Genomic DNA, 12,901 nt, shown 5'->3' with positions numbered 1-12,901 from the left:
GGAATGAAATCTGTGAAGAAGCAGTTACAGAAAGAACAAAGCAGTCTAAGATATGGAAATGTTCTGGGAAGTCTGAACACCTTGATGCATTTAGAATGCAAAGGAAAGAAAAAGCAAGAATAATAAAAAGACTGCTAAAAGATCTTTTGAGCAATTACAACTTCTTGACATACAAAATAATTTTGTAAAAAATAACTTCCAGAATTTCTATCAGATGTTTTAAAAGTCATCTAAAGGGCTACCAAGCTCCAAGTATTTGCTTCACAGATGAAAATGGTAAAGTAGGTCTACGCAACAGGCAGAATTGTGAAATACTAAGAAAGTACTTTGAAAAATCATTGAACTGTGAAGAACCAAACCATAAGCTAGAATTTTCAGAACCCCATGAAAATACAGAAGCAGATCCACCACCTGCAGCTGAAGAAATTAAAAAAGCAGTAAGTACCCTAAAAAACAAACAAGCCAGTGGAGAACACTCAATTACAGCTGAACTTATTAAATGGTCTCAACCAAAACTTATAGCTAACCTTCAGCTCATGATTGAAGAAATACGGGAAACTGAAGAGATACCAGAAGACTGGAAAGTGGCTCTCATCCATCCCTTGCACAAGAAAGGTGATAAGCAAAATGTAAATAACTACAGAGGTATATCTTTGTTGCCAGTGGGTTATAAAATATTTTCAACAATACTACTAAACAAGGTAGAAACACCACTTGATAGCCAATTGGGAGAGTATCAGAGTGGATTTAGAAAGGGCACATCTTGCTCAGAACAAATTTTCAACCTTAAGTCCATAATTCGCCAAAGACTTACAAACTCCAAAGATTTAGTTTTAACATCTATCAATTTTAAAAAGTCATCTGACTCAGTTGATAGGGGAACACTAGATGAAGTGATCAGAGAATTTGGAATCAAAATTAGTAAACCTTATTCGTGAAACACTCAAGACACCAAATCAAAAGTAAAGTTACAGGGTGAAATATCGGAGGCATTGAACATAAGAACAGGTGTAAGACAAGGTGATAGCCTGTCTCCACTCCTCTTTAACTGTGTACTAGAGAAAATAGTAGAGAATGGAAACAAAAACTAAAAGAAGAGAAGCTATCACCAATTAAACTGGGAACTAAAAACAAAGGTATTGAAATTCACTGTTTAGCATTTGCAGATGATTTTGCCATTCTTACTGAAAATCTAACAAATGCTGGAATACGAATCAATCTCTTAGAAGAAACAGCCAACAAAGCAGGTTTAAGAATATCTGTAGGAAAAAAAAAAAAAAATTATGACAAAAATAAAAAATGCTCCAGAATCCCTAGCAACAGATATTGGCCAGATAAGGAGGGCAAACAAATTTAAATATTTGGGAGAAATTATCCAAGAAAATGGCTTAGAAAAATTCACTACAGAAGAAAGAGTACATAACACGGAGAAAGCTTATGAAATAACTAGGAATGTCTACAACAAAAGGTGTCTGTCCAAAAATTTGAAGATACAGCACTACAACACAGTAGTAAAACCAGAATGTCTTTATGTAAGTGAATGTCTAATTTGTAGTTCAGTACTAAACAATCTTCAAGTCCTAGGAAGAAAAATCATTTGAAAAATATTTGGACCATCAAAAACAGCTAATTCTCTTCCCGAAGTTACCTAATCTGCATGTGATAATCATTCCACTTGCAAGAAAAGGAGAAAATGTTCATGTTTGTAACAAGACGACTTGCCAGTATCTCCAGCAGGTGAAATTTTAAGTAGACATACATGCAACCACAAAGAACAGTTTTAACTCTCATAGTTACTGAAGTAACGAGGAGAGACAGGAAGGGGTTAAGGACACACAGATCACTCAGACTTAGGGGTGTGAGTGAGCAATATAAAGGACTAAGGGACAGAGGTCAGTGGCAGCACTGGTCCAGCTTCAATCTGGAGATGATAGGGCTCACCGACAATTTTTGTCTATGTGTGCACACCCATGTTGCGCGCGTGACATGGCTGTACTTTGAATCCACCTTCTTAAACCAATTACTGGCAAGTCATTTTGCCTCCAGATAAGCATTCCCTTTGATACTCAAATACAAATCATTGTTCATATGTGCAAATGTTAACTATTACTGACTAGACGACAACCAAAAAGTTGAATGTCAAGTTCACTGCACACTGTTTTACAGTTTCATTTCCCACATCCTGTTGCTTCCATTCCTTATGCTTAACAAGTTAACAGTTATTTCTTGTATGACTTGCAAACACAGTCTAGTATTTCAAATTACACCAGTACTCTAAAAAACTAAAATTTAAGACAAACCAATTTCTTATAGGTATTAAAAGAAATACTTCACTCACCTCTACCTATCACAATACCACACTTTGCAGCAGGTATACTGAATGTAGCCTCTTGTTTATCCATTTGTCCTTGCTGCATCCCACCAGGTCTTCGATCCCAGCCACCACCACTGTTGAAATCACCCCCCCCTCTCATGCCCATTCTGTCATAAGGTGGTCCGCCCCCACCACCTGGACCACCTCGGCCCCGCCCGCGACCCATCTCATTGTCACGACGCTGTAATCACACATATTTTGTCAATATGATGCTAAAAGTGGATTTGTAAACTCAAAAGAAAAGCTATGGCTCCTGTTGTGGCAGATATACATACCTAAATTAGCATAACCACAGGCATTACGCCAACATTTTAACTGAACTCTTCACAGAGATTTGGATTATCTTATTGAATTTTGCACTTTAAAACGATATAGCACATGCTGTTTTAACAGTAAGAAATTGCTCTCTAAGATGAGTATACCGACACTGTCATTGCCAAAATAGGCATATATATATATAAGCATTTAATGAGCTTCCACGTCTGTTCTTACATTAATGCAAATTAATTAGCACCGCACATTATTCCCTATGTTGATGAGAAACTTCTTACATTACCACTTATTTATAGCAATAAACTAACTTTATTATACTAAGAACCGTTTATTAAAAATTAAAACACACAGAAGAAATAAACTGTTTGTGAGCATTGAATGTTATTCGCATCCTACAAGGAAATTATCCAACTATGCCCTGCAAAGGATTAGATCAACAGCACCTCAAATCTATACCACCCTTTTGTATTTGAAAAAAGGCTGCCAAAACAAGCTCCACAACCACAGCTCACAAGTACTGCAATGCAAAGGAACTACCAACTAGAAAGCATGAAGGAACCAGTAAAGACATGACTGAGGAAGGATATTGGCTGTTTTCGGTATTAAAAGAGCAATTTTAGTTTGTATCAATCTCTCCAAATGTTTACCTGCATCAAGACATCTAGGAGTTATATTCTGAATGAACCGTCAATTCATTATTTTTAATGTTAAACCTCTATGTCATACATATTCAAGAACTGCAATCTGAAGGGAAAACTACCAAAACCTAATTTTTATCAGATCCAGCTGCATTGCTACTAATCCAAGGACAGACATCGCATCAGCTGCTTTTCATGGACTTTCCCCACTAAGGTAAATAGAGGAGACAAAACAGAAGCAATAACTAAGAACAGTTATATCAAAAGAGAGAGAGAGAGAGAGAGAGAGAGAGAGAGAGAGAGAGAGAGAGAGAGAGAGAGACCTCAATTGTCTGAAGCTGTGCTTTTCATTTTCATCACATGCGCAATTTCAAAAATTCGTTCCATCAACAAAAACTACTGCGTTAAGTAGGAATTTTCCTCTGCCCTATATTAATAGCCCATTAAGAATTTCATGAATTAGCCCTCTGCCCTATATTAATAGCCCATTAAGAATTTCATGAATTAGCACAATGTTCTACATAAATTACTGTAATGCACTAACTGTAATTCATGGAACAGAAGTCCTACATTACAAAGCTGAAATTTACTTTATCATTTCTCTAAAGAACTAGACGCATGTAGCAGCGATTTAGAGCCCTATATGTTGAAACTATAGATGGATATCTTATGTATTAATTTAGGTTAAGACAATAAGTAAATCCCAAGAAAATGGGGAAGAGAGCAACATGCAGAGCCAAATATGAATATATGTCCCTAAAGGGTGGCATAGGTGCAGTGGTAGCATAGTGGTAAGCCACAGTACTAATATGCAAATCAGCCTATATTGACAGACACGACAGGAGCGGAAGGAAACTTCTCACCATGACACTCTCAATGAGATCCTCTATCCTTCTACGAGCTTGTTCCACCTGGTGAGGTTTGCCTGTTAATAGGCACTTTCTCTCTCCAGGGTTTTCGTCACGGCCCTGATGCTGAAACTGCACACGAGCCCCCGTTTCATTCTGGATCTTCTTGATCATATCTCCCCCCTTCCCAATAACAACACCTACTGCTGCCTTTGGCACTGCAACCTGAAAATAGACATCAACAAACCTTCAATACAGAACTACTTGAATGCTTTAAATTCACTAATCAAAAGAGTTAGTTCAATCCAACCATGCAGATTTCATTATAAATTCCCAAGTATCCAAGAACATGCAGCAGGTGATTTAATGATTCAGGACTATTTATTCTTCGAAATTAAAGAATATTTGTTTCTGGAAACAACGCAAAAATCACTACCAAGCTGCTCAGTCCTCAAGAAGCATTTCATCAGTTGGTTTGGATAGTCAAAGTAAAGAAAACATCCAGGTCTGATGTAATTCAAGTTACAATAATGTACTGATGCAATGTGTTGCACATGCTGGGGAACTTCAATAAGTTAACTTTTGCACACCATTTAAATGTTACAAAATTTAGCACTGACAAATACCGACGCTTGGGGATAGCATATTGAATTGTACTTAAACCAACTGATGCATGCTTCCAAGAGACTGTCTTAATGAGTGTCCTTTAAATATCTCCTGAATCTTATCACCCAAAATTACAATACAATTTTAAAGAATAATGGAAAATTAAGAATTAGGAGGCCTCTTCACATTCAAAACCATGTCCAGCAACAAGCACCACTTGTAACCATGTGAACATTATTAAAATGAGGTCTCCAAATAAATGCAGAACAAGGAACAAATTTAGGTCTCCTATGATGCTGGTAACACCAATTTGAAAAGAGGCACATATCCACAGGTTGTGAAAAGGCCTTCTAAGTAAGGACACTAAGGGTTCGACAAAGTGAAGGCAAAACTAACCTCAGCTGTGTCTCCGCCTGCTTCACCACCCCCACCAGCTCCACCATATTCATCGTAGTTGTGGTTGCCCCCCTGACCCCCACGCTGCCCTCCGCCCCCGCGGCTGAATGCCTGCTGACATGTCAATCACTTGCAAGTCACTCAGTGCTTCACAAACAATTTATTTCTTACGACATTTCTCAGTGATTCCAGTAGAAAAACTACTGATATATCAAACACTGTCCGAATCTGCAACTTGACATGCTTACCTGCATCTCTTTCTCAGCAATCAAGTCATACACCAACTGCTTCGCATACTGAAATGAAACCAATTCATGTAACACCGAGTCTTCAACATTCAGCTGTATTTTGAATCTTATTTTTTAAAGAATTCTAATCATGATTTGAAGTAATAAAATCCAGCAGTGATTAAATTCAAGCACTCCATGCTCTGCAGTATGGAACATCATTCTGACAGTTCTTATACATAAAAATAAAAGCAACAATTTGAAGATAATAGTACACATCTCACAGCAGTGAACATCACACCAACTATTTTTAAACAAGTCAACTCTTGCAATGCTCACCTCCACCTTCTGAGGATCTCCACTGATTCGCAGTGGTTTTTCCTGCTCCTGAGCAGGGCCATCTTGGATGACCACCATCTTAGCACCAGATTTTTCTTGTAGCTGCTTGATTGTTTCACCGCCTTTCCCAATAATCAGTCCTACTTTTGGACCAGGTACCATGATCTCCACCTGTACAACATGATAGTCTTCCCCAGTTTCTACTACCCTACCCTCTCTCACTCTCTCAAAATATTTCTACAAGCTTGTTTCTTCAATGAAAATTTAAATTTTGCTCACAATTAATAGATTAAGTTTACTTTATATGAATGGTGAAAGTAAGTTTGTCATAAAATTAAAGAGACCTCAAAAATGTTCCTCTTGTTTCAGCAAAGTGCAGAAAGTATGAAATTATAAATCTATGTTTCCTGGTTACAAGTGGTGTTTTGTTTTAAATTTAATTTATCACTTACATGTGCATGGTTTGATGAGCCCATGTTCATATCACCCATACCAGAACCCGTTCCTTCAGTTCTACTGCGTTGTTGGACAATATTCATGATCAGCTCCTTCGCACGACTATATGAAAGAAAAAAGGAAATTACTAGGACACAAGTGGGGGAACTTAAAATGGATATTTTTAATGTTAATTCTAATTACAACTGGAAGAATACAGCACAATTAAGCACTGCTGACAAACATTTTGCAAATGACATTACAGCACATCCTGCAATAGTGAACAATTTAAGTGCCATTTAAGCTGCAATGAATTTAAGAAATATTTCTGACACCATGAAAATGCCCTCCAACTGCCTTCACAATAGTTTTAAGTAATAGGAGCCAACTTAGACAAGTAAGTAGCAAAACAAAATCCAATTTTGATGTGCTAGAGTGTGGGACTGTTCATTAACAAAAAAATTAAGCCAAATTACTAACAATCAACAGCAATTGTTAATTCATCATCAATTTCTTGGCCCAGATGTGAGTTACGACTTTTTCTTTCTTCGCTGCACACATCACTGTTTTCATAGACAACATGCTAGCCACAAAAAATACCATTCACAGGCAGCAATTAGGTATGTTTCACTTTTGACTAAGTTGTCATTTAAATCAACTTTGAAACTGATGCACTGAATGTAACTTCACTGAACAATAAAGGCCATGGCTACTGATTGTGTGAACTGTGACAATGCAGCACCCTCCTTTACACACTAGAATTTTCTAAGCCCATCTATCATTCTCTATGAAACTGGTCCTGTGTGGTTCTGGTTTACACAAGTTTCATCAATGTAACAACAGCAGAATGCTGCACTGTCTCATACATGTTTTGTTCTTTGCTGCCACAATTTTATCTCTATGACCTATTTCTTCCTCTTAGTCATTTTAAGATGTCTGAAGCACATATTTAATATTCATAACAACAGTGTTTAATATCAATATTTGAAATTTTAATATTTAGTATTCGTATTTAATACAGTTCATTGTTTTAAAATTAATAGCTCTGTTCACATGTGAAACATTCTGGAAGTAATTTTTTTTATTATTTTTTTTTTTTTTTACTCATCTGTATCACCAATTTCATTGTTATAATGGCACTGTTTCCCTAGCAATTTAGAAATATGTGCTTCCACTAATACAAATGTTTAGTTCACTCGATATGCACTGCATGATTCTTATTGTCAGCCCTACACATCATACTTCAGCTGCTAGTCCTACACATCATGCTTCAACTGCTGTCACGTGAAAGCAGCAACGGTGAGGTAGACATCGCACAAGTACGTCTTTTGTCGCCCCCCCCCCCCACACATGCGCGCGCGCGCACACACACACACACACACACACACACACACACACACACACACACACACACAGAGAGAGAGAGAGAGAGAGAGAGAGAGAAAACACTAAATGTCTTGCTCCTTTGTGTAACACTTTACACTTCCTTTTTACCATTAATGATGAGTACTATGAGAAAAGTACAGTGTACACTAGCAAGTAACTTTTGCAACCACATTCTGAAATGTTAAAGAAGAAAAACTTGCTGAAGCTCACTTCTGCAAGTCCTTTTGCCAAATTAATTTCAGGAACTCACTGCACGTACTTGCAGCAATGTGTCTGCTGAAGTTATCGTTAGCAAAGAAAAATTATTATGAAAAACATAATTAGGAAAGAATGAAATGTTTGGGTGAAAATGCATACAGAGGCATACCTATTTCAGCTTCAATAACTGAATGAAATAAAATCCGTGGACTTCACATCGATTAGAAATTTTCTGAGGATGTCATGTCCAGTTTTGGACATCTCTTCTATTATACCATCAAATCTTCGAAAACTGGAGCCAAACATGAGGCATGCTATATAACCAATATATTACAAAACTGATTCTATTTTCGCAAACAGTATTTATTACTTTCATTACGATTGTAATACATTGATATTTCTGCCAACCTTAAAAATTGAGCTCAAATTTAGAGATGTCTGTACTGCCATTCTACTTTCTCTTCTGGTAAAACAAATGGTAAATTCATTTTAGCTTCGATAGCTGCATTGGCCAACTAGAAATGTTTCATGGTTCCATCAATGCATTTGTCTCAGCACTGCTTTTGCCCCATTCTTTTCGACACATATTTTTGTAACAGTACTGAATACACAAAACTACTGCAAGTTTGAGAAGAACTTCCAGTATCTTGCAACTACTTGCAGCAAGGTGAGATACTCTTTTCCAGTAACTTGCAGAAGCTACTTCTGCAGTGGCACAATAATTTGGTTTGTGCTATGACCAAAGTGATGAAGTTTAGTGAAAAACAAACCACTCACTGCTCAAATGAAGTCGTGTTTAATATACAAAAAGTTTAGAACATAATTATATCTGACAAAGTTTAGAACATAATTATATCTGACCAATCAACCTCAACAATACACTTAGAAATACTTTAAAAATACATCTCATTGTAGCACTTAAATAAAAATTTGTTGGACAAAAAGTGGGACAGGCCTCAAAACTGAAGAAAATAGGCCCTGAACAATATACCTGAACCAACAATTCTTTAAAAAGACTAGTGTGTGATGAATCGGGCTACAGGTGTAATGAACAATTGGTTCACACCTGAGAAATTTCATCTCTTATTATTTGCCCAATAGAAAACTGATAAGCACATACTGTGCTTCCAGTCAAGCAAAGGGCACCAAAATAGTTCTGAAGTACTTACTTAATGGCCTCCCGTGTTCCTGTGAGAGTGCATGTTCTGTCTGGCATACCAGCACTGTCAGGAGCCATTTGAATCTTACAACCCGATTCATTCTGTAATCTGCTGATCTGCTCACCACCTCTTCCGATAACTGTAAATTAATAGTACACGTTATATTAGATTAGCAGGTTATTATAGTTATAGAACTGAAAGCAAACTACAAAAATTTATTCTTGAATGCAAGTCTACTTTAAATCCCACAATCGTCGCAACCAATGACATTAGAGAACTGGCGTTTCTTATAGATAAGCCTGGATAGATTAGACATAAGAACTATTCTGTTGGTTTAAAGAAATATCAGAATGGAAAAATTTATTGAGAACAATTACTACCTTTTCAGTATCAACAACCACCTTCAGAATTCTTTCTTAACAGTAACTTCTGATCAAGTTTCTTTTCTTTCTCCCTCAAAACATAAAAAACAAAGAAAATGAGAGGCACTAAAGATTGCCATGGAAGTGAAGGATCTTTAATTAACAAAGAAGTTCATGAATTTATAATCCCCTACAAGAGCTTCTAAATGCATTAATGTTTCTGAACAGTTCTTGTTAATGGTTTGTGATACAAATATTCACAAACAATGATAATCCACAAACTAAAAAATGCTACAGAATCAAAATGTGATAATGCAAAACTTCAATTAAATGTATGTTTCATCATGGTGTAATGTTGGATCATCGAACTTTTTGATCAAAAAAACAAATTTTTTGCAGTAAAATGTTAACAGAAGATTACCCTACAATGTATTATATAACAGCATACTAAAATTGGATGAAGATAATCACCACAGTATTGATATCGTTAGTTAAAAGCCCTACTAAAACACGCTGGCTTCCAGACCACACAGCTGTAAAACTAATTCCTTCACTTCATCCTGGATGACTATCTCCAATCAATTGGAGAAAAGATACTTAGGCCCTCCAAACAAGGAGTCATTCAAAAGCAACACTGTCCACATAAGCTGGCAGTGAATCTTTATCCGTGTAATTTAATGCACCTTTACAGACAGCGTGACTGTAGTGATTCCAGTCAATCACTTCAAACCTCTTGCTAATCAGTTCCCAGCGATTCGGTGCCCTTGTCACCACGAGATTTGAGTTGTGTCATGTCTCTAATAAAGCTGTGTGCCAGTTTAATTTGAAGATGTTCAAATATGTGTGAATTCACACACACACACACACACACACACACACACACACACACACACACACAGAGAGAGAGAGAGAGAGAGAGAGAGAGAGAGAGAGAGAACGTGCGTGAGGGAGCACTCAAACTTCTGGCGGGTGGGGCCGCACAATTTGTGACATGGCGCCTCAAACTTGCAGAATTTCAAGATGAACAAGCAGGCTGAACATTCGGTGTGTACACAAGTCTAAAATCATCCCATTTTATGCAATTACAAACTCCTATGCTACTGTAGGAGTCATCTGACAGACAAAGCAGGGTGTGAAATGGAAAAAGGAATTTATAATATTAAATATGTAGTGTACCATACATTCACTATTTAAAGTAAAATTACCGGTACGTCACTGGAAGCAAATGTGCAAAAGAATTATAAATCATACCGATAGTGTTCTCTTATGTGACTAAATACCCTTTATATCATTCTGCAAAATTACACTGTCAAGCGGAAACTAACAGTGCAAAGACAAATCACCGACAAATGTAAATACAATGGTGTTCACATTAAATGACTTGACAAGCACAACCCACCAGCGCCACATTTCCATGTATATAAATGTCTCAATATTTGGGCTATAAAAAACTACCATTGTGTCACAGCACAAGAAATCAACTGCACCAAATCAGTTCCACTGTTTGGTTGTTCCATAAAGAGCTAGAAATTTCTAATCTGTTACAGCTCCTTGGCTGCTACATATATCCTGAAGTTTACATTTCTTTGGATGAACCAATGAATCCAGAATGTTGATCATTTCCTTATTAGTTTGCAACAAGGAACAACATCTTCCTCCGAGCCTGAATCTATCCTCTACACGACGAGCGTAAAAGGAACATGCTTGGGTGCAACAAGCAATACTCTGCTGCCCTGCGGAGCAGTGTTGCCAGCTGGTCAGCAACCCATTGCCAATGCAGACCAACTGCCCACTGAGCTGCTTTTCAATTGCTCCACGTGCACACGGCCTTTTTCTGTTATTACCCAAAATCATCTCCCCTTCTACAGAAAATAGTGTGTCTTTTGGCTTTAATATTACAGTTTGAGGGAGATTAGGAAGCAATCCTTACAGTTCATTTTTATACTTTAGCATTCATTACCTTTATTAAGTGAACAATTAACACTGTAATAAAAATTGTGTCATTCAAACCAAAATTGATTCTACAGTATACCACATTACGGAAAAACTGGAAATAACCATTTCATATTCTCAAATTACAATAACTTGAGATTCATAATGAACTCAGCAAATAAGTTTGCCATTTATCATGTATGTATCTTTAAAAAATGTAATATCCACATCCATTTCACGTAATTTAACTATTAGGAAAGTTCTGTTCTGTAAAAAAAAAAAAAAAACCCCAAGTGTCCAACAGATTTTACAAAAGTAATAAGTAGCAACTGTTTAATACTGTACTTACTCAGGCCAACCATTTTGTCAGGCACTCTGATGTCTTCATTTTGAACAGCTCCTAGGCCTGGGACACCAACGCCCCCCAGGCCTGGGAGTCCAGCTGCTGCAGCCGCCGCCACCCTGGCTGCCACGGCAGCCGCCTGTACAGCTGCCGCTGCGTTGTTCACTGGTTGTGAAGTAGTCTGCTGTGCCCGAAGTGCCGCTATCTGCGGATCACTAGTTGTGGCCGCTTTCTTGGCCTCGGGCTCCCCTGCAATTGTTTTCCCCATTCAACTTGTTCCACAGGGTCACACAACAGAATTGTCTCACACACACACACACACACACACACACACACACACACACACACGCACACACACACACACGCACACACACACACACGCACACAGCGTACAGTTTTCCTTTCCTGCTGTACCATTTATTCGCCCAAGCACCAAACACACTGCAAATTTAGTTCTGCTAACACACTTCCGCTGGTGAAAATGTAAAAAAGTATATATACTATGCAGAGGTAATTAGATAAATTAATAGGAAAGAGTTTCCACTCAACAAAACTTGCTATAGAGGAACAATACACATATTACACATGAATGAAACTTTATGTTTCAGTCTTAATTTTTAGTTGACAAGTTTGATATTACACTCTTGGAAAGTCTTACCTGTCCCCTCTTCCAAAGGCCGTTTTTGACCAGTGCTCTCACTTGAGCCACCAGGATTGATCTTGGCTGCAATCTGTAAACAAAGGTTTATTTTACAGATAAATTAACATATGATTGCTGTTTACAACAACACCCTACATGCTCTAGTTTGAGAGCTTACAACATGATAAAACAACATCTAAATATCCTCCCAAGCCTGCTTGATTACAGGAGGCATGCACATCCACGCGCACGCGCACTCTCGCGCACACACACACACACACACACACACACACACACACACACACACACACACACAGACAGAGAGAGAGAGAGAGAGAGAGAGAGAGAGAGAGAGAGGTCACTTCACAAATGCAGTTAATGTGTAACACGGAGCACTGGTGGAAGCAGCCATCACGAGGGATGACGAAAATGGAAGATGCTCTGTCGATAGCCAATTTTTGGTGATCAATGACTGAACTACGGCATACAGATTTTGTAGATCTGAATTTAAACTCTTGTTCTAACCTAACCACAGCCTCACAATGCACAATTTATCCAAGAAAATGGCGATCAACAATCTGCAGCAGAACTAAAATCACGCTAACTTTGTTCACGGAATTTAAAGCTAACCCTACGAACAATTTCAAGACAAAAAACTTCATAACATGTTTGTTTGCATAGCCATCTTCTGCAGCAGAATTTCAGTTTTAGCAATAAATACTAACTAATTTCCTGCTGTCACTG

At 37.6% G+C, this 12,901-nt stretch overlaps 1 protein-coding gene across 6 annotated transcripts in view; it reads right to left on the bottom strand.

The window, feature by feature from the left end:
• The window catches only part of LOC126092373 (far upstream element-binding protein 1), a 75,545-nt gene that overhangs the window by 54,740 nt on the left and 7,904 nt on the right, over window positions 1-12,901 (bottom strand). For 4 of the 6 annotated variants that reach the window (XM_049907924.1, XM_049907925.1, XM_049907926.1 and 1 more), the window contains exons 2-10: window positions 12,176-12,248; window positions 11,524-11,766; window positions 8,890-9,019; window positions 6,154-6,259; window positions 5,702-5,872; window positions 5,384-5,431; window positions 5,136-5,249; window positions 4,149-4,358; window positions 2,339-2,555 (exon numbers count right to left, since the gene is read on the bottom strand). In XM_049907924.1, coding sequence (XP_049763881.1) covers window positions 2,339-2,555; window positions 4,149-4,358; window positions 5,136-5,249; window positions 5,384-5,431; window positions 5,702-5,872; window positions 6,154-6,259; window positions 8,890-9,019; window positions 11,524-11,766; window positions 12,176-12,248 — 1,312 coding nt within the window. The remainder of the gene's footprint in view (window positions 1-2,338; window positions 2,556-4,148; window positions 4,359-5,135; window positions 5,250-5,383; window positions 5,432-5,701; window positions 5,873-6,153; window positions 6,260-8,889; window positions 9,020-11,523; window positions 11,767-12,175; window positions 12,249-12,901) is intronic. The other 2 variants (XM_049907928.1, XM_049907929.1) reach the window with 2 other exon arrangements.

This window comes from Schistocerca cancellata, chromosome 7 (genome assembly GCF_023864275.1).
Source record: "Schistocerca cancellata isolate TAMUIC-IGC-003103 chromosome 7, iqSchCanc2.1, whole genome shotgun sequence".
NCBI classification, from domain to species: Eukaryota; Metazoa; Arthropoda; class Insecta; order Orthoptera; family Acrididae; genus Schistocerca; species Schistocerca cancellata.
The sequence above is the reverse complement of the archived record's forward strand: the minus strand, read 5'-3'. Positions and strand labels throughout refer to the sequence as shown.